The 25,338-nt window shown below is 40.5% G+C and overlaps 1 protein-coding gene across 2 annotated transcripts in view; it reads left to right on the top strand.

The window, feature by feature from the left end:
- The window catches only part of LOC138734740 (3'-5' RNA helicase YTHDC2-like), a 34,507-nt gene extending 9,498 nt beyond the window's left edge, over positions 1-25,009 (top strand). Inside the window, exons 8-30 of one of the 2 annotated variants that reach the window (XM_069882546.1) lie at positions 361-468; positions 3,945-4,093; positions 4,495-4,630; positions 4,983-5,109; positions 7,688-7,753; positions 9,349-9,527; positions 9,702-9,798; positions 9,885-9,972; positions 10,069-10,149; positions 11,073-11,155; positions 12,173-12,278; positions 12,399-12,518; positions 12,872-13,144; positions 13,639-13,765; positions 14,206-14,411; positions 15,602-15,797; positions 16,225-16,334; positions 19,103-19,389; positions 19,809-19,980; positions 20,887-21,090; positions 23,049-23,231; positions 24,521-24,624; positions 24,779-25,009. In XM_069882546.1, the coding sequence (XP_069738647.1) occupies positions 361-468; positions 3,945-4,093; positions 4,495-4,630; positions 4,983-5,109; positions 7,688-7,753; positions 9,349-9,527; positions 9,702-9,798; positions 9,885-9,972; positions 10,069-10,149; positions 11,073-11,155; positions 12,173-12,278; positions 12,399-12,518; positions 12,872-13,144; positions 13,639-13,765; positions 14,206-14,411; positions 15,602-15,797; positions 16,225-16,334; positions 19,103-19,389; positions 19,809-19,980; positions 20,887-21,090; positions 23,049-23,231; positions 24,521-24,592 (3,170 nt within the window). In that variant the 3' untranslated portion in view covers positions 24,593-24,624; positions 24,779-25,009. Of the gene's footprint in view, positions 1-360; positions 469-3,944; positions 4,094-4,494; positions 4,631-4,982; positions 5,110-7,687; positions 7,754-9,348; positions 9,528-9,701; positions 9,799-9,884; positions 9,973-10,068; positions 10,150-11,072; positions 11,156-12,172; positions 12,279-12,398; positions 12,519-12,871; positions 13,145-13,638; positions 13,766-14,205; positions 14,412-15,601; positions 15,798-16,224; positions 16,335-19,102; positions 19,390-19,808; positions 19,981-20,886; positions 21,091-23,048; positions 23,232-24,520; positions 24,625-24,778 lie in introns of those variants that run through there. The other variant, XM_069882547.1, reaches the window with a different exon arrangement.
- The last annotated feature ends 329 nt before the right edge of the window (positions 25,010-25,338 follow it).

Here is a 25,338-nt window from a genome sequence, read left to right on the forward strand (position 1 = left end):
CATAAACAAAAATGAGTCTTTTTTTTTTCTCATTTTGATAAAATTGCCATTTATAACTGTCAATCTTCAGAGCATCTCTTGGTGTAACACTTAAAGAATTGAAGAGGTTAATGGGAAACAAGGTGCCCAGCTGACATTCCCCTTTTGAAATTTGTTTTGTTTTGTGGCCCGGTAATCTTAACAAAATGAACTCCACTGAAGATACTTCTACAGTTCTTTTCAAGGAAAAGAATAATTCCTTAAATCAGGCCCTAAGAATGTATAATTCACTTTTTGTATCTGCAAAACCCTTTTTTAAAATTCGGATCATAAATGAAGCTAGGGAATATCTAACACTTTATGAACTACTTTTACTTTCAGTACAAGGAAGACCTTTTGAAGTTAAGGAGATGTTTTTGGAGGATATTTTACGAAGCACTGGGTATACAAACAAAGAGATGCTAAAGTACCAAAAAGAGAAGCAGCAAGGTTTGTGGACCTCTTAATTCTTCTTCTTAATTCCTCTTAATTGTTAGGGTTGGAAATGAGTCTCATTGACTGATAGATTGAACAGCTACATGGGATGATTCTCTGTTAAAATTCCAAAGTCAGAATATGAAATGAGGTGTGATTAGAAGACAGCAAGTATCTTTTAGATCTCAGTGTTTACATTATTGCAATAGATTATGGGACGAAGCAATCACGAGATGACAGGGTTTTCAGTTCTAGGTGGGGTGAAGAGGGAGGTTAGCAGAACAGTTGCATTAAACTTCCAGAGGACAGATTTTGGACTGTTCAGAAGGCTGGTTGGCAAAGTCCCATGGGAGACAGTACTTAAGGGCAAGGGAGCCCACAAGGGCTGGGAGCTATTCAAAAAGGAAATCCTAGCAGCTCAGGAGAAAGCCATCCCCATGTTCCAGAAAAAGAGCTGGTGGGGGGGAAAAAACCAGCTTGGTTGAGCAGGGAGATTTTGAGAGATATCAAAAAGAAGAGAAATGTCTGAGCTTTGGAAGAAGGGACAGGCATCTTGGGTGGACTACAAGAGGGAAGTGAGATCATGAAAAAATCAGAAGGGCCAAGGCCCAACTAGAAATCAGATTGGCAAAGTCTGTGAAAGATAACAAAAAATCTTTCTATAAATATATTAACAATAAAAGGAGGACTAGGGAGACCATACAGTCCCTATTGGACGCAGAAGGAACAACAGTGACAGGGGATGAGGAAAAGGCTGAGGTACTTAATGCCTTCTTTGCCTCAGTCTTTAATTGTAAAGAAAGTTGTTCTGTCTGTGTACAAACCCAGGAGCTAGAGGAGCAAAATGAGGCTCCCATGATCCAAGAGGAGGTGGTCGGAGCCTTGCTTGCCCAACTAGACACCCACAAGTCTATGGGGCCAGATGGAATCCACCCAAGGGTGTTGAGGGAGCTGGTGGATGTGCTGGTCAAACCCCTTTCCATCATCTTCCAACAGTCCTGGAAGACTGGGGAAGTCCCACTGGACTGGAGGCTGGCTGATGTTGTGCCCATCTACAAGAAGGGTCGCAGGGAGGACCCAGGGAACTACAGGCCTGTCAGTCTGACCTCAGTGCCAGGGAAAGTCATGGAGCAGGTGATCTTGAGTGCTATCATGAAGCACATGCAAGAGAACTGGGTGATCAGGCCCAGTCAACATAGGTTCACAAAAGGCAGGTCTTGCCAAACTAACCTGATCGCCCTCTGTGATAAAGTGACTCAGCTACTGGATGAGGGAAAGGCTGTGGATGTATGTTCCTGGACTTCAGTAAAGCCTTTGACAGAGTTTCTCACAGCGTTCTGCTTGAGAAACTGTCAGCCTCTGGCCTGGACAGGTGCACACGCTCCTAGGTGGAAAACTGGTTGGCTGGCCGGGCCCAGAGAGTGGTGGGAAATGGAGTTAACTCCAGCTGGAGGCCAGTTACAAGTGGGGTTCCCTAGGGCTCAGTGCTGGGTCCAGCCCTGTTCAATGTCTTTATCAATGACCTGGATGAAGGCATCGAGTGCACCCTTAGCAAGTTTGTGGATAACATTAAGCTGGGTGGAAGTGTCGATCTGCTGAGGTTCTCCAAAGGGATCTGACCAGTGACATCTTGGCTTGTATCAGAAATGGCGTGGCCAGCAGGTCCAGGGAGGTTATACTCCCTCTGTACTCTACACTGGTGAGACCACTCCTCGAATCCTGTGTTCAGTTCTGGGCCCCTCACCACAAGAAGGATGTTGAGGCTCTGGAGCGAGTCCAGAGAAGAGCAGCAAAGCTGGTGAAGGGGCTGGAGAACAGGTCTTATGAGGAACGGCTGAGGGAGCTGGGGTTGTTTAGCCTGGAGAAGAGGAGGCTGAGGGGAGACCTCATTGCTCTCTCCAACTACCTGAAAGGAGGTTGTAGAGAGGAGGGAGCTGGCCTCTTCTCCCAAGTGACAGGGGACAGAATGAGAGGGAATGGCCTCAAGCTCTGCCGTGAGAGGTTTAGGCTGGACATTAGGAAAAACTTTTTCACAGAAAGGGTCATTGGGCACTGGCAGAGGCTGCCCAGGGAGGTGGTTGATTCACCTTCCCTGGAGGTGTTTAAGGGACAAGTGGACGAGGTGCTGAGGGCATGGTTTAGTATTTGATAGGAATTGTTGGACTTGATGATCTGATGGATCTTTTCCAACCTGGTGATTCTATATAACTTCAAAGAAATTTCTTTTTATGGTTGTATGTTTGCTTTCAGTTGATAAATGATGTATTTTTTGTAATTATTATTGAGTAGTATTGCATATTTATGGGGGATTTTGCCACATGAAAACTATAGAAGCAGAAAATACTACGTGCTGACTTTTGGATGAAAATTGGAGTGTAGCTGTTAGAGGGCACGATTTTGTACATTTTGTACAGAACACTTCCACTGCATTCTTCAGGCGTATGTGTATTCAATGCTATCGAATCATAAAATGGCTTGGGTTGGATGGGACCTTAAAGCCCAACCAGGTCCCACGCCCTTGTCATGGGCCAAGGACACCTCCCACCAGACTACACTGCTCAAGGCTCCATCCAACGTGGCCTTGAACCCTTTGAGGAAGGCAGCATCGACAACTTCCCTGTGCAGCCTGTTCCAGGGTCTCATCCCCTTCATTGTGAAGAATTTCTTCCTCATATCTAGTCTAAATCTTCTCCCTTCTAATTTAAAGCCATCCCCCATGTCCTTATCACTGCAATCCCTCCCCAGCTCTCTTGTAGATTCCCTTCAGGTACCAGAAGGCTGATGTAAGGTCTCTCCAGAGCCTTCTCTTCTCCAGGCTGAACAAGCCTAACTCTCTCATCCTGTCCTCATAGCAGAGGAGCTCCAGCCCTCTGATGATCTTCATGGCCCTGCTCTAGACCCATTCATATGGTTCCATGTCCCCCTTATGCAGGGGATTCCAGTGCTGGACACAGTACTCCTGGCAATGGAAAGTAATGATCACAGAGGGTATGACCAAACAAGCCAACAATAATCAATAACCAGTGCAATAATATATGGTCCTACGTCTATGTTTATTGCATTGCTCAGTTCTGGTCATTGTGGATAAAAGAGTTCAGTTAAGGCACTGCTGTTATCTACTGTTGCTTCTGCTTGTATAGAAAACCTAGTTGTTACATACGGGAGCTATATCACTTCTTATTTGGTATTTTACTTTCGGAGAAATATCTGGACTGAGAATTGCTTAGGAAGCTCATTGGAATGCAGTAAGTTGGAATATTGGAGAGACTGGGGGGTTAACCACCTAAATGATATTTTTTTACCTTATTCTTATAGCAATTGTTTACAGTGGTGCACTTTGGATGCCCTTAATCATGGAATTTATATGGGTTGGTAACAGCATTATAGATAAATAAAAGAGCTTGAATGGTATAACTATTTCTTGTAACTGGAAACAATGGATAATTAGGACAGATGTAAAACTCTTTTTGGAAATACTTTATGCATCCTAGAAGAAAAACAGCAAAGCACTCTTACTGAGTGGTGTTCTACTCAAGAACATAAGAGCAAACCAGGATCTCGGAGGCAAAGATCTGTCCGAAGTGCAAATGAAGAGAATAATCTCTTCAGTGACGGTGGTGACCCTGTATTTAATCAGCTGGTAAGTTTCTCCTTTATTTGAAAAAGTTTATTAAATCTGCTTTCTATGTTATGTTATTACTACCTGTTTAAAAGTGTTTTCTAAAGATATAACTCCTGTAGAGTTTTTAGAAGGATATTAACATATTTTAAAAGATATTTTTTAATTTTTTTTTTATTAACATGAACTACTCTAGCTGAAGTGTGCTTTCCAGTTGTGATGGTCGTGCATAACTTTTGTGCAAATGACCAGATTGACATTGTTTAAAGTACTTGCATATGAAACCATAAATGCTTGTCATCTGAATGCTGTATTTCTAGTTGTTACTTCAAAAACTGTTCAAATTCTTTGTCTCTCTTATACAAGAATAAGGACAACCCTTGAGAAGAGATTAATCTTTCAATACTTTATTTTCTCTTCAGACTGAAAAAGATGTGAATTGCCTTGAGCCATGGTTAATAAAAGAAATGGATTCCTGTCTTTCTGACATCTGGTTGCATCAAGATGTTGATTCCTTTGCTCAGGTGTTCCATCTCATCTTAACTGAAAACATCAGTGGTAAGTTTCTGTTATGCAGTAAGATGAGGAAAACAACTGCAAAATGTCTTGAATTTCTGTAGTACTTCATCTCCAATTTCAAACGTTGTTACCTTTGAGTTCTGCCTATTGAAAAAATGAATAGGGTTAGCAGAATTAAGTTTTGCAGTAATTTGTTGTTGTACTTGTTTTGAAGTATTGACAGATGTTCTAAGACATTTCTAAAATAGTGTTAAATTCACATGAACTGACTGGTGGGATGAAATGAGTAAACAAATTCTCTCTGGGCTTTGTTTTGGAAGTCATATCCTACATTTAGATGAAAAAGTAACATTTGTATTTGTTTTGCTGACTTTTTTTTTGTACTTCTCAGTTGATTATAGGCACAGTGAAACCAGCGCAACTGCGCTAATGATTGCTTCAGGGAGAGGCTTTTTGAGTCAAGTAGAACAACTAATCAGTATGGGAGCAGATATCCACTGCAAATCATCCAATGGCTGGTAAAAACAAATAGATAAACTGAAAGATGTATTTGTCGATATACAAGTGAGAAGGAAATTTCTATAACATCTAAACTAATTTGCTAACTTATCAGACTACTGTAAACACTAATAGGTTTTTACAGTTCTAAACAATTTCTAACTTCCAATTATCACATTGCTTTCTGTAAAATATAAATTGAATTCTTATTTAAATGGTGTCTAATACGGAATATATACTCTTGATTTCAATGTGTTTGATTTAACACACTGTTTGGAAGAAAAACTGGCATCTTTCTCACTAGATTGATTGAATTAGACCTAAAATGTTTTGTGGTTTTTATTTTAAGAGAGTGACCTATACAGGAATTAAAAATATGACATTACAGGTGCAAAGATCTTTGATGTGATATATATATGTAAGTATTGGGAAGAGTATAGGGACACTGTGTGGTTGTGTAGGGATGGGGTCAGGAAGACCAAGGCGCAGCTGGAGCTGAAGTTGGCAAGGGAAGTGAAGACTAACAAGAAGGGCTTCTACAGGTACATCAGTCAGAAGAGGAAGGTTAAAAATAATGTACCCCCACTGATGCTTGAAAATAGTGAGTGTGTGTCAACAGGCGAGGAGAAGGCTGAGGTACATCAAGATGGGGACCAGGGAGGTAAAATCCTTCCCACTGTAGTGGAGGATCAGGTTTGTGACCACTTGAGGAACCCAAACATATTTAAGTCTATGGGATTTGATGAGATGCATGCCAGAGTCCTGAGGGAATTGGCTGATGTGGTTGCCAAGCTGCTCTCCATGGTACTTGAAAAGTCATGGCAGCCAGAAGTCCTTTACTCTAAATTGGGGAGGTATGGATTTGATAGATGGACGGTTCAGTGGATAAGAAGCTGTTTGCGTGGTCGTACTCAGAGAGTAGTGGTTGATGGTGTGAAGTCCAGGTAGAGATCTGTGACAAGTGGTGTCCCTTAGGGGTCTATACTGGCACCAGTGCTGTTTAATATCTTCATCAATGATATTGTCAGCGAGGTTGAGTGCACTTTCAGCAGTTTTGCAGATGACACCAAGCTGAGTGGTGCAGTTGCCATACCAGATGGACAAGATGTCATCCAGAGGGACCTGGACAGGCTGGAGAAGTGGGGCTGTGAGAACATCATGAGATTCAACAAGGACATTGCAAGGTCCTACACCAGGGTCGGGGCAATCCCTGATTTTAGTATGGGACGGGAGATGATGTGATGTGAGAGCAGCCCTGCAGAGAAGGACTTGGGGGTGCTGATTGGTGAGAAGCTCGACAAAAGCCAGCAATGTGTGCTGGCAGCCCAGGAGGCCAACCGTATTCTGGGCTGCATCAAAGCATCGTGGCCAGTGGATCAAGGGGGGTGATTTTGCCCCTCTGTTTCACTCTTGCGAGACCTCACCTGGAGTATTGTGTCCAGTTCTGGAATCCTCAACATAAGAAGGATATGGAGCTGTTGGAACGGGTCCAGAGGAGGGCTGCAAAGATGATCAGAGGGCTGATGCATTTCTGCTATGAGGACAGGCTGAGGGAGTTGGGGTTGTTCAACCTGGAGAAGAGAAGGCTCTGAGGAGGACTTACAGCGACCTTCCAGTACCTGGAAGAAGTCTACAAGAAAGATGTGGAGGGTCTGTTTACGAGAGCTTGTAGTAATAGGACTAGGGGCAATGGGTATAAACTGGAGGGGGGCAGATTTAGACTAGACATAATGAGGAAATTTTTTTTCACAGTGAGGGTGGTGAGGCACTGGAACATGTTGCCCAGGGAATTTGTGCCCCCTCCCTGGAGCTGTTCCAGGCCAGGTTGGGTGGAGCCTTGAGCAGCCTGGCCTAGTGGGAGGTGTCCCTACCCATAGCAGAGAGGCTGAAATTAGGTGGTCTTTAATGTCCTTTCCAACTCAAACCATTTTATGATTCTGTATTGTGGAAATATTTGTGAATCTGTAAACATCAGATTTCTGTGGCTGTGAATTTTGTCTTTATATAAACAGGGAAATACAGTAAATAATTTTAATATAGGAAGACAAGTATTATGATTCCAGGAGTCCGGTGTTTGGTACTATCACTTGACAAACTTGGGAAGGATTGCAGTTTAGAAGGAGAGCAGAATGAACTGCATTATGGGGAAGGCAACTTCTGTAAGACATCGAAAAGCCAAATATTTTCACAGAGTTTGGAGAAAAATGTTTGGTGTGTGTCTTCTCGGGATGATTTAAAGGAGCTAGTAAAGGGTACTACAAAAAGGCATGGTTTGTTTATCTCTGCGTGTTGGTGTGTGGGTTTTGAAGGAATGGCATATTCTTTGTCCTCATTTCCTTCTATAGGCTTGCATATACTTCTTTGTAAAACTGAGATTCTTCTTTGACAAAGAATTGCAGTTATCTCAAAATTATATTGCTATCACACCTGTTTATGCACGTCAAAGGAGGAAGCTGCTGATCCAGCAGTAACAGTGTTGATTAAAAATCATGCAGAAATTAATAGTAAAGTGTGGTGTCAGTTGTCTCCTCGTGTAATGTGCCATTCATATCTATCTTTTGAAGTGAGAAATTAAAGATTTCTATGCAACTCTTTCAGGATGGCTTTGGACTGGGCGAAGCACTTCGAACAGATGGAGGTTGTTGACCTGTTGGAGTCCTACGGGTAAGCTATAACTACTTTGCAGAAGCGATAGTGTAGCACGGTGAAGGGAAGTGTATGTTTTGTCTTCTTTTAATCAGAACAGGTTTTAGCTTTTTATACTCTAACATCTGGCCTAAATAGCAAGAATTATTTGAGAATAGGAATATTTTGAAAACATAGTTATATAAAAAAAAAATGTTGTATTCAGTATCACAGTAATTATTTGCTTGTAGGTTAATTATGGTTCTAGTTGTGTAGGGTTTCACAGAATCACTAGGTTGGAAAAGACCTCCAGGATCATTGAGTCCAACCATTCCTATAAACCACTAAACCATGCCTCTGAGCACCTCATCCATACCACATTTAAACACCCCCCTGGGCAGCCTGTTCCAGTGCCTAGTGGCCCTTTCCGTGAAAAGTATTTTTCTGATGTCTTACCTGAACCTCCCCTGGTGGAGCTTGAGGCCATTCCATCTTGTCTTGTCACCTCTCACTTGGGAGAAGAGGCCAGCTCCCATCTCTCTACAACCTCCTTTTAGGTAGTTGTAGAGAGCAATGAGGTCTCCCCTCAGCCTCTTCTCCAGGCTAAACAACCCCAATTCCCTCAGACGCTCCTTGTAAGGCTTGTTCTCCAGACTCCTCACCAGCTTCGTCGCTCTTCTCCGGACTCGCTCCAGAGCCTCAACATCCTTGTGGTGAGGGGCCCAGAACTGAACACAGGATTCAAGGAGCAGTCTCACCAGTGCCGAGACCAGAGGGAGAATAACCTCCCTGGACCTGCTGGCCACGCCGTTTCTGGTGCAAGCCAAGATGCCATTGGCCTTCTTGGCCACCTGGGCCACTGCTGGCTCATGTTAAGATGGCTGTTGATCAACACCCTCAGGTTCTTCTCCAGGCAGTTTTTCTAGTCTGTAGCACTGCATAGGGTTGTTGTGCCCCATTTCTTTTGTATTCTGAGGGTTTATCATCTTAGTATGGACATTACTATCACAATTATATATCTAGGCAGGTTGTGATTATAGTAACTTAAATATGCAAATTCTATACCCTGTACCATTTTAATTTCAGATACTTATTTTGGAAGGAAGTCTGCTGTGTGTTTTTGTCTGTATATTGTTGATACATGATACTCATATTAAAGAAACTATGTGAGTAACGTGTCAGTAGGTCATCCAAGAATTTATTTTTTATAACTTGGTTATCATAGTTTACTTACAGTTTTGTAGAGACCTACATTATTATAGTTCCTCTTAGTGTAGTTTTTGTTAATGTAGTACCTGCTTAACTGTTGCGGTATGGAAGTTTTTGGAAAATACATTTATTTTAAAATTTTTCCTTTAACAGATAAAGAAATGGTATCTATACTTTGAGTTCTGACACATGTGCTTGTGGTTGTGTTATAAGTAGAGTTAATGCTGCAAATTGGAAGTTACATGTTTTGCTGGGTTAATACTTAAATCGGTAAACAGTAATCCTGTTGTGGCGAGGCTGTTCCACTGCACTTCTAGATTCAAGAGAACTAGTCTGGCTGGTCTTCATCTGAATCTGAGTTGATGGCTGAATGCAAAGCTGAAGCAAACAATCTTGACTCTGGCTTGTGTATTTGTGTGTTCTAGTGCTTCAGTGGAATCTGGAAATATGGATGAAAGTTCCCTGGTACAAAAAAGTGGTAGTGACCTTAGTGCAGAGGACAGAGAACTATTGAAAGCTTATCATCACAGTTTTGATGGTGAAAAAGTGGATCTGGACCTGATTATGCACATACTTTATAACATCTGTCACGGTTGTGGTGCCGGTAGGTGTATACACATACTCCCAATAAGTTACTGTGGATTTGGCTTCTGAGGAATTGTGCTTTTTTTTCAGTAATACCTATTAGGTTAAACCTTTGGAGTGCTAATATATGCAGTACTGTAATATATTTGAAGTGAATTTTCTATTTAACTGTGCAAACTAACTTCTCTTTTAGGAGCGATTTTAATATTTCTTCCTGGATATGATGAGATAGTTAGCCTGAGAGACCGTATTCTTTTTGATGACAAGAGATTTGCTGATGATGCTTACAGGTAAAGCCTCTAGTTTCTGTGGTTTTCTTGAGTCTCTATTGTTTCTTTTAAAGATCCTTAAAAATGCGCTCTTTGTTTTGCATTAGATACCAAGTTTTCATGCTTCATTCAGATTTGCAGACCTTGGATCAGAAGAGGGTCCTTCAAAGTCCACCTTCTGGCATCCGCAAAATAGTAAGTACCAGGGGACTTCATCAGATTTTGTCTTGACCTATTTTGTCTTTGCTTTTATACTTACCACAGTGTTTGGTTTCTTTTCTTTAATTGCAGATTCTTTCTACTAATATTGCAGAAACCAGCATAACAGTCAATGATGTTGTATTTGTTATTGACTCGGGCAAGATGAAAGAGGTACTATTGTCTTAAACTTTCTTTGGGATGTAAACTTCTTGGTGTTATTTTAAAATACATAATACGTAAATTTTGGAGACCTGTTTTTTAAGTAGGCTGAGCTAGTGCGTGTCAAGCAACAAAGCTCACCGAGAGGTTTGACATCCATTAGTTTTATGACAATTAGTGGTAATATCTAGCTGTTGAAAAACCCTGTAAAAGCTATGGCAGGTTGATATAGTTATGTATCCACAACTTCGGTGATTTTTTTTTTTCTTTTAATGTAGTATTTCTGTTTGATTTTTGACACAATTCCATGAGTTTAGACTGCCATTTTCCTGAGAATTGGAGAACACTGGGAGTTTCCTTTGTCCAACTATCGTGTCTAGCTGAAGGCTCATCAATTAAGTGCTTAAGCGTTGTTTTTGATGTGTTGAATATCCATTCCCTAATTACTTGTTCCAGTAAAGTGAGATAACTTAAGGCAGTTTAAGATCTAGACTATGACTAGATCACAGGAGATATGCATATCAAATTTCTGAAGTTCTCATGGTAATACAGCTTTTGTTGTAATTTTGCATCAAACGTGGGAAAATAAGGATGTAATTTCTAAGCGAGACAAAGAGGAAAACGTTATTCAATGTAATAACATATTTTTGCTTGGTTTGTGATACCACATAACGCAATCCATGTCTTTTATTGACTTCCAATTACCTATTGCCTAGAAAACTTTTAATTTAGGAAAATATGTAGCACAAGTAAACTGTGATGGGGGCAGTATGAATTCACTTGAAATGAAGTACCTTACAACACACCTTTGTGCCAGAAGCGGCTCGTGCTTATTTTTTTTAGAGAGATTCTGTTGATTGTCTAAAACACTAGTAGCTCCTATTTCCTGTACACTATTCAGAGATGTTTTTATGTTCCTTGCTTTGCTTTTATAGAAGTCTTTTGATGCACTGAGTTGTGTTACAATGCTAAAAACGGTGTGGATTTCTAAAGCCAGTGCTATCCAGAGGAAAGGCAGGTAAGAAACGCTTCATACGGGATTTCATTTTGCAGATATCTGCTGTCTTGTATGTTAAGGATAATGTAACCAGGGTAGTAGCAGCCGTACTGGGTAATGCTACTAGCCCAGTCCAATATTATGGTGGATCATGGCCAACGCGAATTCTCTGCAGAAGAGTAAGGGTCAACATGTATTTTCTTGGAGAAATTTCCCAAGCTGTATAAAAAGTGGCACTGGGGAATTTCTCAAAGCTTACCTTAGGTCTAGATTGTTTTCCCCCCATCAATTTGTTCCCCTTCTCTTTCTCCCATGTGGGCACCAGCAACCACAGTGTCCAATAAGGGATTTCACAACTTCTCTGTGACCAAAGGGCTGCCAATTGCTAGTTTTTAATCAGTTCATCTTCATCCTGATCTTAGAGGAGACGTTGAGCAGTGATTCCTTTTACACCTTCTCCAAACCATTCATGACTTAATAAGAGGAATCATATTCTTCCTAACATTGGGTGAGGGCTAAGAGGATGTATAGCAACAAATGTCTGTGTTTGGTAATATGATATTGGCCTTAACCTGCAAGAATTTGAGTGTGAATGTGAGCGTTTGCTGTCTCTGTCCTCTCACTCAAGCTGTTTGGTCTTCATTCTACCTCTTACTTCCGAGTGTCTGGGGGATGTGAAGTGGAAGCGAGGAAGTTTGACTTATATTCCTTACAGCAAAGGACAGTTCAGGTTTGGATTCGTCTTAGGTTAGCAGAAAACCCCACATCACTTTATTTTTAGATAGGCCTTATTTTTGTTTCTCCAGACCTTTAACTGTTGGGGTAAAATGACAATAAGATTTTCATGCTATCAAAAGTAATCTATGTACTGTAAAAGTCTCACATTGTCTGTGAGACTTAAACTTTACAACAAAATTACCTTTTCCTTAGACCTGCTTATGCGCTTCTTTTCTAAGTTTGTGTGTATGTGTTGTTGGGTTATTTTTTTTTTTAAGAAGAAACTCTAATTTTAAGCAACTTCCATATTTTATTTTCAAGGGCTGGGCGCTGTCAGCCTGGAATCTGTTTTCGTCTCTTCAGCAGGCTCCGATTTCAGAATATGTTAGAATTTCAGACTCCAGAACTACTAAGAATGCCACTGCAGGTGAGCGTTTACTTTTTAAAAAATATCATCTGAACTATTTACACCAAAAAAGTGTTTAGTTTGATTTTTTTTCTCCCCCTAGTCTCAACAGTCTTTTTTTTTTTTTTTTTTAACTTGCAGGAGCTTTGTTTGCACACAAAACTTCTGGCTCCGATTAATTGTCCAATTATTGACTTTCTTATGAAAGCTCCTGATCCTCCACCAGCTTTAACTGTGAGAAATGCGGTGCAAATGCTTAAGGTCAGCAGAGGAACAGGTTTAGATGGGAATTGTATTTGATTCTGTATTTGTGGTGTAGTGACATAGCTTACTGAGCTTTCTTTGTGCTGAGACTGTTGTGTAGTTACTGGAGGATGCTTTGAGTTGTCTGTTTTCATTTTGTGTGTGAATGTGGTATTTTTTTAAGGGAAGAGTCTGCTTAGAAGTTTCATCTCAAACTGTTAAGAGTGTAACTCGCTTTTTTAGTGTTTGGGAACAAGTCAAGCCCAGTATTCACATCCTTTCTGGGTTTTTTTTGTAAATGAATTTTGTCAGCTTTCCCACCCCTTTCCTCCTTCCCATTGTTTTTTGATTTTATTTTTTTTTTAATATAGACAATAGATGCCATGGACCCTTGGGAAGATCTCACTGAACTTGGTTATCATCTCACAGAATTACCAGTAGAGCCGCACCTTGGTAAAATGGTGTTGTGCGCTGTTGTTTTGAAGTGCCTGAATCCCATTCTTACCATTGCTTGCACTCTTGCATATCGAGATCCTTTTATCCTACCTGCGCTGGCCTCTCAAAAGCGTGCATCCATGCTGTGTAGAAAACGTTTTGCTGCTGGAACATTTAGTGACCATATGGCACTTCTCAGGGCTTTCCAGGTATTGTTTCATCTTTGAAAAGAGTAGTAATCACAATAGATCACCTATCAAAGTGAATGATGTACCAGTCAAGTTGGGTGTGCCAGTCAAGTTGGACTAATTCTGTCCCTGGATAAGAAACTGTTTTTACCTAGTGGCTTTCCTGTATGTTGGACTTGTAAATTTGTGAGTGAACACTTTTTGTCAGATACTTTGTTTTTTTCAAACCTGGTTGAATTCTGAATGTTGCAACAAGATGCCACTTCGTATCCTGTTACACTGATAACTGAATATGATGATCTTAAAATAACTTAACATACCAATCATTGTATTAACTTAGGGAATAGGTAATGAGAATCTAGTATTTAACAAAAAAAAAACAAGTCTCGTTTGGGACATTTTCTTTCTTTCAGAATGGTTTTTGCCTTCATTTTGTTGATATAATAAAAAAGATGCATTTTTAAATTTTAGCTAGTCAAATCAATACGCAAATGTAAAAACAATATTCTTTCCAGGCATGGCAGAAAGCACGCAGTGATGGCTGGGAGAGAGCCTTTTGTGAAAAGAACTTCCTGTGTCAAGCCACAATGGAAATCATCATAGGAAGGAGAACACAATTGCTTGGCCAGCTTAGAGCCTCAGGTAAATAGCTTTGAAAAAAAATTAATGTAGTTTTGGAGTCAAGTGTATACCTAGTATGAGTGCATACAAACTGTAAAAACAATAGTGTTCACTGATGTCGTTTTCCTTCTTTGATTTGCAATTGACCGGTACATGTTCATGCTGGGCATGGTGCAGATATTGTAGTGAGGTGTGGCCAGGAAGCAGCTAACATAACTGAAAGCATGTTCTAATAAATTATTTCCATAGGAAATGCTTTTGTGTTTTAAAAAGTAATTCTGTTCTATGTTTGTGTAAAACCCCTTATCAGGGAGGATTGTAAGCATAATAATTTTTTCTTGATCCTGTTATGGTTGGCAGTGGTGAAAAATGTACTTTTTTTTTTTTCAAATTCCTTTTGAGAAGCAAAAAGGTAGATCTTAAATACAAGCAAATATAGCACGTTTGCCCTCTTTCATCAGGTTTTGTTGGAGCCAGAGGAGGAGCCGATATGAAATATGTTAATACTAACTCTGAAAACTGGGCTGTAGTTAAAGCTGCCTTAGTGGCTGGGATGTATCCCAATCTAGTTCATGTAGACAGAGAAAGCATGATTTTAACGGGACCAAAGGCGAAGAAAGTGCGATTCCATCCTACCTCTGTTCTTAGTCAACCTCAGTATAAAAAGGTAAAATCACTTTGAATTTATAGTTGACAAAAAAGAGGACTACGCTCTATGAAATGTTACAGAAATGTGTCTTCATAGTTGTCAGTACTTTAATAGTAGCATTTGCATTAATCACTGTGTGTTTAGAAAATATTTTTCCTGGCACTTGATAAAATAATTTGATTCAGTTCATTTTTCCAATATTATTTCATCAAAAGGTAATTGAGTTAGTCCATCTTCTAGGCAGAATGAGACAAAATGGTAACCTTTCCTCCCAGTTATGAAACTGTTTTAAAGATATTTGGCTTGAAAGCTGCCTGGCAGAGAAGGACACAAACACAAGCCAGCAATGTGCCCAGGTGGCCAATAAGGCCAACAGCATCCTGGCTTGTATTAGAAATAGTGTGGCCAGCAGGAGTAGGGAAGGTATCATTCCCCTGTGCTCAGCAGTGGTGAGGCATTACCTCAGTTCAAGAAGGACGTTCAGATGCTGGAGTGTGTCCAAAGGAGGACACTGGAGCTGATGGAAAGTGTTGAGGATAAGCTGAGGGAACTGGATGTATTTGGCCTGGAGAAGGGAAGGCTGAGGGGAGACCTTATGGCTTTCTGCAACTGCCTGAAAGAAGGTTGTTGTGAGGTGGGTGTTGGTCTCTTCTGTGAAGTAACAAGTGAGGGGAAGAGAGGGAATGTGTTCATGTTGTGCCAGGGGAGTCTTATAGTAGGTATTAGGAAATACTTCTTTTCTGAGAAGAAGGTGGAGCATTGGAGCAGTCTACCCAGGGCAGTGGTGGAGTCTCCTTCCTCGGAGGTGTTCAGACAACATATAGATGTGCAACTTGGTAACATGGTTTAGTAGGCATGGTGGTGTCGGTCTGACAGTTGGACTGGATGATCTTAGAGGTATTTTACCAAACTTGATGATTCCATGATTCCATGATTCTGTATAACAATCCCTACTCATAATAGTTCTGCTCTAAAACTACTCTTTTCTTTTTTTTTTTTTTTTAAGATCCTTCCTTTAAAGCAGAATATTTTGCTTCAGGATAGTAGGATAATTTGAGTCTGGGTGAATACGTCTTGCTTTTTTAATTTGTGTGTATTAATTTGACTACATAAATATATATTTATCTCTACATATATAAAATATGTTAAGGTTTATTTGAATTGCAACTAGAGGGTTAAATAGCCTAGTCTTATTTGCTCTTGCACAGATTCCCCCAGCAAACGGACAAACTGCAGCCATTCAGGCACTCCCTACAGACTGGCTTGTATATGATGAAATGATGAGAGCTCACAGGGTAGCAAGTATCCGATGCTGTTCTGTGGTAACATCTATCACTGTAGCACTCTTCTGTGGACCAGCTAGATTAGCAAGTGATGCTTTGCAGGAGCCGTCATTCGTTCAAGGTACAGTGGGGTTTGGATTTGGAATGTTTCCATTGCCATATGCATATAGATATACATACATACACACACACACATATATATATATATATGCGCAGTGTGTGGTTTTGCAAACAGCTTTAGATATAAGTTTGGTAATGGCTTGTTGATATTGATAAAGGTACATGAGTGAGTTGGATCACATCAATACAGGTGCTTATATAGCAAGACCCTCAAAGGTTTGAATACTTGAGTTCCGCTAACTGAAGCGAAGAATTTGCACTGAGGTATGCTTGCAGAAAATTAAAGTGGTTTTTACAAGCGTTCACCTTGTAAAATCAAATGTAGAAGGAAAATGGCTTTTATCGCTGGTAGTACAGTAGTATTCAGGCTTTTATATATAAGTGGAAATAATATAGAAATATTCGTGTACCTTTTATATTTTATTCAGAGGGTGTGTTCTGTAATGATAACAGTGATAGCGAGAATGAGGACGAAACAACTGCTGAATTGGCAGTACTGGAGCTAAATGAATGGCTCCATGTCAAACTGGACCGTGAAGTAAGTACCTTGTGCTTGTTTCTTGTAGAAGGATGTTTATGTTGCAGCTTCTAGAAAGATTTCTGAAACATTTGGGTAAGCAAGAATTTTCTGTAAGAATGGCTGTCACAGTCCATTTGGGTCTCTCAGAGCTACAGGACAATGTACCTTATCATTTAACCTTTATTTCCTGAGCTCATTAAGAAATATAAATGGGGGCTCAATCCCCTTTTGCCCATACTAGCCTATTGCATGATTTCATTTATTCACCGTTCAGGTCATAAGGTTTCGTAACTTTTAACCTATAATTCAATTCATGCACCTATGACCAACAGAAAAATAGAACCAGTTTACCTAGCCGGCAGTGAGAGGAGGAGGGCTCCTTCTTCTTTCTCCGTCACTGTGTAAGTGACACAGTTTGACCCAATAGCACTGTTCCGAGCACATATTGGACCATAGCTTGTGCTGGGTTAGTCAAAAATCTGAGCGGTAGTCGAGTGAACAGTCATGATGGCTTACTGGGTATAAGAAGGATGTTGAGGCTCTGGAGCGAGTCCAGAGAAGAGTAACGAAGCTGGTGAAGGGCCTGGAGAACTGGATTTACAAGGAGTGGCACTGGCAGAGGCTGCCCAGGGAAGTGCTCAGGGATATGGTTTAGTGATTGATGGGAATGGTTGGACTCGATGATCCAGCGGGTCCTTTCCAACCTAGTGATTTTATAATTCCATGATGGTTGGTTTTGCCTTTGGAAGACTAACTGGGTCATTGTAAGAGTATTTCTGGAGACGGTGGGTACAGTGGAGCTGTGAGGCTTGTATTGCCTTTATATGATAGATGCAGGGCCCTGCCCATAAAGGAATGTGTTTCCTTGTCAAGGATTCCCTGGCCTGCCCCAGGTACCTCAAGGACAGAGCTGGCACAGAATGGGAGCAGAGGTGGGGTGTAATGTTTGGTTAACAAGCCCATATAATGCCTCTGCAGCTCAGTTATAAAAAAGACAGTCCAGCCAGGGAATTTGTGTTCCCCAAGGTCACTGGCTGGTCTGGGCTCTTTTGTCTGGAGAAGAGGACGTGCCCTGCTGCCTGCCTGCCAGCCACAGTCATATAAGTCTTTTCTTATATGAATACCTTTTCTTACACAGGAGCCTTGTGGTTGGTGTATACTACAGGCCACCTGATGGAGAGAGCCAACTCATGAAGCCTTCTTCCTCCAGCTACAGGAGGCTTTACACTTGCAGGTTGAAGTCCTGCTTGGGGACTTCAACTACCCTGACATATGCTGGAAAAGTAGCACAGCAAGCTGTAGGCAGTCCAGGAGACTCCTGGGGTGCATTGAAAATAATTTCTTAATCCAGCTAAGAGACCCCCAACCACAGGGGACGCAACGCTGGACCTCATGGTGACTAATATGAGTGAACTTATCAGTGACATTAGGATTGGAGGCAGCCTGGGCTGCAGTGATCAAGCACTGGGGACAGGCGAGGAGCACAATCAGGACCCTAAATTTCAGGAAAGCAGACTTCCAGCTCTTCGAAGAGTTGCTCAGTAGGACCCCCTGGGACATGATCCTCGGGGACAAGGGAGTGGAACAGAGCTGGCAAATATTTAGGAATGCTTTCCATGAAGCACAAGAGCACTCAGTCCCCACATGTAGGAAATGAGGCAGGAAGGGGAAGAGAGCAGCGTGGCTGAGTCAAGACCTGCTGGTCAAACTCAAGAACAAGAGGGAGCTGCAGAGGCTGGCAGTGAGAGGGGAGGGCGGCTACTTTCTCTGTCACGGTGTGGGTTTCCCCTCTGTCACACCAGGAAGGTCTCAGCAGCCCAGCTACTGTTGGACCTGCTTCAAAAGCTTTTTGGGTAAGCTGCAGGTAATGGCTGCAGGAGGCAGCAAGCTGCGGGTGGTATTGGCTGCATGATGAACCTTCAGCTCTTTCTAACCATCTGTCCTGCTTATCTGATCATCTCAGTTTGACCCAATAGCACTGTTCTGAGCGCATATTGGACCGTAGCTTGTGCTGGGTTAGTCAAAAATCTGAGCGGTAGTCGAGTGAACAGTCGTGATGGCTTACTGGGTATTTGCTTCTCTGAGAGGATGACAAAAGTTGGATTGAAATGAAGTGCTTTAACTTGGAATTGCTGAAAGGAAGTTACTGCCAAGTTTTAGAAAAAAAGAAAAAAAAACAACTCGTGTTGAAGATAGTCTTGAGGTCATTGAGAAGCTCTGGCTGTGGTAGCAGGTAGGGTAGGTTCTGGGTTATGAAACAGATTTATTTGCTCTAGTAACATCTTGTAGAGGTGTTGAAAAGTGAGATTTTTTTAAAAAGGGAAGCATTACTGATAACATGAGAATTCAACTCTAGTAGTCTAAGTTCAGTCATTGTGTTTGAGCAGAAATATGCCTCAGAAAAATGTCACTTAATTCTTTTCCCTCAGGTGTGAAGAAAGAGTGCGTGAACACAGAGTGAATTGAGAGGAAGGGCATAAGGCATTAACAGTTGTTTGGTTTCTTTTAAATAGAAATGTAATGTGAAAAATGAGAATTCCTGTAGATTTACAATGTAATTTTAAGTTTAGTGCAGAGCTTATTGAAATAAAATGTTCTAAAAATGATCTTGCACCCAAGGAACGCAAAGAGAGCAGCTTGGGTTAAGTATTGGGTTTTCGCCCCATTGCTGGCATTTCAGCCCTGCTTTTCCGTCTGGACCCTGTTAATTTTAGAATGCCAGATGCTGCCTGATAGGAAAGGCATATTACCTGTCTTGCCTTTAACAGAATTGAAATTCATTACAGGCTTCTGCTTTACTGTTGCAACTGAGGCAGACGTGGCATAGCTTATTTCAGCGTCGTGTGCGAGCTCCTGCTAAACCATGGTCTCAAGTTGATGAAAGAGCTCTAAGAGCAATTGTAGCTCTTTTAAGTGTGGAAGAACAGGCTGCAGGTTTGCAGCAGCCTTCAGGAATCGGTCAGAGACCAAGACTTATGTCTCCTGAAGAACTTCTGCCATCTACATGGAGGCCAGGGAGGCCAGCCAACAGCTCCACAGATACTGAATTCTCTGACTCCTCTAATGCCCAAAAGTAAGTTTTTGAGATCTTCTAGAGACTGTAGGTTGTCATTTACAAAGCTGTAAAAGCATTACTTGAATTGCTGCTAGTAGTAAAAAGAAAGCAACCATAGAAATACAGTTGAAAGAATTGATACTGCCCTATGCTGCACTGTAGTTGTGATTTCTTTGAGAGGTATTTCATATGTTTGCCTACTGTTGGAGACAGAAATATTGTACGTGAGTGGTGATAGCTGGGAAGAAGTAGCAGTAGAAGTTCAACTTTACCATTCAAAACCAGCAGATGGTCAGTACGTTCTGAGTTAGTGTTTAGTCTGGTTTTGGAATTACTGTAATATATTTAGTCTTGTAGTAGGCTGATACATAGATATAAATTGTTCTGTGACCACTTAGGAGAATCCTGGTATGTCGTGTATCTCCCTTACTTTTTAGAGTTTTCATGAAATCTGCACCTCCTGCACTTCACCAGCCAAAGAAGTATGAAGAAAAAAACCTCTCCAAACGAACTTCAATTGACAGATCAGATCAGTCATCAGTGAAGTCTACAGACAGCAGTAGCTATCCTAGCCCCTGTGCCAGTCCTTGTTCTCCAGTATCTGGAAAGGTAGAGTTCTTGTAAATCACCCCACTCTTCAAAATTAATAGAATTTTAGAAATAAATTTGCTGATCTCTTTCAGCAACTATCAGCTATTGTATTGATAGATTAATAATTTAATTTAGGTTTTAATTTTTAACAGCTGTTATTTCTTTCTTGAACTTAAAATCTAGGCTGGGAGTCCTTGTTATGATAGTCCTTTTTTTTTTCTAAATTAGTACATGCACTTCTGAGTCCTTTGGATTCTGCCCTCCTCTGTTTCTGTAACAGCATTAATTGATAGCGATTCTCTAAGTTTTGTGTTGTCTGCCAAATTGTGACTGCTTGCTTTTTTATGTTAGTTATTTTAACAAAGCACATATTTTAATGCAGCTGTTGGCATAATTGTCCCTACGTACTTGAATAGAAAACTGCAGTAATATTAAGCAGATCACTGAGAGGAAAACCCATTGTTCCTCTAGGCAGACTCATTGAGGGATTTAATAATTCCTCCTAAGTATTTCTGTTTTTACATTCAGCTAATGTAAAAGGGAAAAAACTTACTTTTCCTGGAGGTGGAAATGTGAGTAGTGTGCTTCAGGCTACAGTCTAGAGATATTAATTTTTTGTCATCTGAAGGTGTGTCAGACTTCAAATTGTTAATCACTAGACTGTTTAGGCCTGTTCTGCTATACTTGTTTGCTACCCTTTATGAATGAAGAATTTTTTTGGAAAGTGCTTACAAACTGTAAAATAGATGTGAAATACATTTCAAAACCAACTCTGATGGTACCAGCTGATAGGTTCTGTGTTCCATGTAGGATTTAGAGGAGGGTAGGAGTACAGTCAAAAGATTTCTGTTTCCTTGTATGTAAAAGTTTAGAACTAAAGCCTGGCATATTTTATTGTAGCTTAATTTAATTTAATTTTTCCAGGGTTCCAAACCTTCTTCACCAAGATCAAACCTGCCAGTTCGGTACTTTATAATGAAAAGTAGCAACTTGCAAAACATTGATATTTCTCAACAGAAAGGTATATGGTCTGCTACTTCAAGTAGTGAACAAAAACTAAACAGAGCCTTTTGGGAGAGCAGTATGATTTATTTAATATTTTCTGCTCAAGGGTCTGGACACTTCCAGGTGAGTCTTTAGTTAATACTTAATAGTAGTTTTGGTTGATGGTTTAGGTCACCATAGCAAATGACCACATGTAGCATGGATGTTCCTGCTTGTGACTTCTAACCTTCTAATAAGTAGAGTAGCAAGCCTATGTATCCAGTTGCTGATGAAAGAATACATTGTTCTCTGAAATGTGCCCTTTTAGCTAACTCAGTTTGTCACTCAGAGGCTAAGACTGAATTGCCTTTAAACATCTTTAGTCAGAGTAATCATAGAATCGTAGTATAGTTTGGTTGGAAGGGACCTTAAAGATCATTAGTTCCAACCCTCCCTGCTGTGGGCAGGGATATCCCACTAGATGAGGTTACCTAAGGCCCCATCTCTTCTGTATGCCCACTTTCATCCTTTTAAAACAACAATAACAAAACAAAGCTCCCAAACAAAATGGAGGATTTGGACTATTCTTGGCATGCCAAAATAAATATTGTAAGTGAACAAGCAGTTATAATCAAGTCACAGCTCTCTAAAGAGAGGGAACTCAGAAATGTCTTTCTTAGAAATTTTAATAAAATCTGTTCTGCCTGAAATCTATTTTCTGAAAGTTAGGAAGCTGGAAAGTCATGACCACGATTCTTCCATAGCTATGTCTTGACTTTAAGTTTAGCAAGGTATTTGTCAATATTTGTTGACAAGTTTATAGCCAATCACTGACTTGACCTGGCAGTGCTCAGTTGCAGGTTAGGTGTGTTATGGAGAGGGCTAAACTCAGTTGTTCCAGGTAAACAAAGTACAGTGTACCTTCGTATATATAAGCTATTCGTGGAAGTCAGCTGAACTCAAAATGTGATGAGCTAGATGAAGTACTGCTGTCTTGCTGGTACCACTGAGGGTTTACAGCGAGATATACGTATGATGAGTTGGCAAATGCAGATATAATATCGGAAAGTAATTTTTAGCATGCTGTTTGTTACTGAGAATAGGCTGTTGTATTGAGGCTCTTACACAAGGAAACTATGAGGGAAAGATGTGCTGAAGTCAGGAGTGTAGGTGATAGATGTTGCCTTGCCCTTCTAGTTTTGATAGTGCACTGGACATTCATGGGAATGTGAGCATTATGTTCATGTTAATATTCTCTTCTACCAAGTGCCTCTTTACTTTCCACCTTTATTTTTCCTCTGTTCCTTTTATTAATTTCCATTTAAGTCTGGCTTGAGCTGTATAGGGCCTCGCATCTTACAACAGTAGTGTGTGCTGCTGACTTACGTAGTGCACTGCATCTCTTGGGCTCCTGAAGTCTTAGCTGGCTTAAGCTTGCCTGAATAGTTGATAAGTTGGGGGTGTGGTGATAAGTGGGGGTCTTTTTCTGCTTTGTTTTGTTTGTCCTGTGTGTGAGTTGGAGCATCTGTAAAAAAACTTAGAAGCGATCTCAGATTTGGAGCTTCTTTCATTTTCTTTCTGAATACATGCCTGCTTGGAATTTCTTCCCACTCTGCTGAAAAAGGAAACAGAAGCGACTTCTTTCTTTGAAGAACAGCTATACTCTTAATTCTGTGTGAAAGTTTGTTAACATGGAGGGAACATGGGAAGCATGGATTGATTTCTGCAGATAACTACACCTAGCAAGGAATAGCTAATGGACTGTTATGTAGTAGAACGTTGATTCTTTATACTTCAGATGTTTTTACAACACCTTTTCAACCTCTGTTACACAGTTTAAAAGTGTTTTGGATGGTAATTTCGAGAGATAAATTGAGAAACATTCTCTGTGGTCAAACTCTAGAAGGTGTGTTTGAAGTGGAAAAAAAATGATGCTTCTTTGAACTATCTAGATGTAAGTTATAAAAGATCCAACTTCATGGAAGAGAGCCTGTGCATTGCTTTGAAACTAATTTGAAAGTACTGTATGAAGTCCAGTCGCTTATTTCTAATGTAAGCAGATGTGCCGTAATTCCCTTTCCTATTTCAATTTTTTGCTCCAGGGATTTGCTAGAATGGCTTCAGAGATAGGGTGTGAGAAAAGTCAAGACTGGGGTTCTGCTGGTTTTGGAGGTGTATTTAAGGTGGAATGGATCCGAAAAGAGAGCATTCCTTTTCAGTTTGCACACCATTTGCTCAACCCTTGGAATGACAATAAGGAAGTACAGATGAGCAGAGATGGCCAGGTAAAGTTTTTCTTTTCTAAAGTCCTTGTTATGCGATACCTTGTTTGGCCTTGATGTTTGTCTCAGCTGTCCTCATGTATCTGTTAATCTGAATCTTGATTCATTGGTGTACGTTCTGCTAATGCATTACTGTGAAGTAATGGAGGCTTTTTGATAAAATAAAAGTGATTTCTTGCTTAATATGTGTTTTAAAATTATTTAAAGCTGGATGCTTCCAAAAATAAATGGTTTTGGAGTTTGTAATTTTGAATCTGAAGATTTATCTCTGTTCAGATTTGTTCCCTGAAGTAGTCTGTCAGACCCAAATAACTATTCATAATTATACCTTTGAGTTTCCTGTAAAGTCTGAAGAGAATCTTGAGATTTGGGGTAGAATAAAGCTCCAGTCTTTTAAAACCAAATGCAACTTCAAAAAAGCTGGAAGAGAATTGACACAAGAGTTCTCTGTGGCAGTTTCTGTTTTCCCCAGTCTGCTCCCCAAGTATCTTCCCAATAAAAGAGTCTAGAGCTAAAATTTTTATGTCATCTTTTTCACTACTTCACTAAAATGTCTCCACTTGTAAGAATGAGGAAAGGAACATAGCACATAATGGACTTAACAGTGCTTCTCTTGTAAGTGGCTAGTAATACCCAAACAGTCTTGGCAATCTTACAAATGACTCTTTTCTATTAATGTCCATGATTCTACCAAGAGACACTGTATTACTGTGACTTGCATTTCAACATTCACCACTATGCTTGACTGAATTAAACTTAAAAGGATGTGGAGAACAATCTTTAGTTAATAAGTGATATGACCTGTGGAAGGTACAAAGTATATGATGCCTATGTTCTTGTATATGGTGGCAGCGTGTCTGCTCAGAATTCTTTTCTTATCATAGAATCATAGAATCACCAGGTTGGAAGAGACCCACCGGATCATCGAGTCCAACCATTCCCACCAATCTCTAAACCATGTCCATCAGTACCTCATCCACCCACACCTTAAACACCTCCAGGGAAGGCGAGTTAACCACCTCCCTGGGCAGACGGACATCTTACCATGAATGAAAAAAGCCCAAAACAACCTGTAGGCCAGTGTTGCTTGTGAAAGTTCTTGTCTCCTTCCAAGCCCCAGTAAACAAACTTCCAGTATGTGAAGTTATTTTGGTATACCTGATAGCAAGAGAAATGAACTCTTTCAGAAAGACTGAAGGCAATCACCAGGAACTTGCTCTCACAATTTTGTTATAAATGGTTCTATATGATTAGTAGTAGCAGTGTAAATATTTTTTCCTGCTCATTTCTAGGAGCTGGAACCACAAGTTGGAGAGCAGTTGTTGCAGCTATGGGACCGTATTCCTTTGGCAGCGAAAAAATGAATTGATTGAGCATGTTGAGTAATGCGATAGAGGTATTTATTTCATGCATTACTTCATCTTTTTATGATGGAGGAAAAGCTACCTATATATGTCGTATCATTACAGTACTGGCTTTCCTTTGTAATTTGTGTAAGAATAGGTATGCTTAGTAATAAATATTCTCTTCCTTTGATTATTTTTTTTTAGCTGTGGTCATTGAAACATCAGCTATAACCACTTCAACCAGCAGAGTGCCTACGATATAAATACAAAGAAGAAGGTGGTGCAACAAACTCCTGAAGATGTTAGCGATGCTGTGCAGCAGAGGCCTGTTGCCAAATGGTACTCTAATGGTTCGTTAACTTGAGCATTGTTACAGGTTCTTTTTTTCTTTCAAGAAAAATAAAAATTGCCAGTGCAACTTCCATCATCTTTCAATGTAGTCTCCGTGCTTTCTTTCTCTACCTCTTCTTTCAATTTGTCTTTTCTCTGCTGTACCGTTGTTAAGTTCTATTAGGCTTCGTCTTAGTCACTGACTTAGTGTACTATAAGGCTGGTCTGAATTCAGTCTGCTCACTGTCAGCACTACTTTTGTGTGTGGGCTACAAGGGGGATCAGAGGGCTGGAGCAACTCCCATATGAGGACAGGCTGAGAGAGTTGTTCAGCCTGGAGAAGAGAAGGCTCCAAGGAGATCTTATAGCAACCTTCCAATACCTGAAGGGGCTACAAGAAAGCTGAGGACGGACTGTTTACAAAGGCTTGTGGT

This window comes from Phaenicophaeus curvirostris, unplaced genomic scaffold (genome assembly GCF_032191515.1).
Source record: "Phaenicophaeus curvirostris isolate KB17595 unplaced genomic scaffold, BPBGC_Pcur_1.0 scaffold_178, whole genome shotgun sequence".
Classification (NCBI taxonomy): Eukaryota; Metazoa; Chordata; class Aves; order Cuculiformes; family Cuculidae; genus Phaenicophaeus; species Phaenicophaeus curvirostris.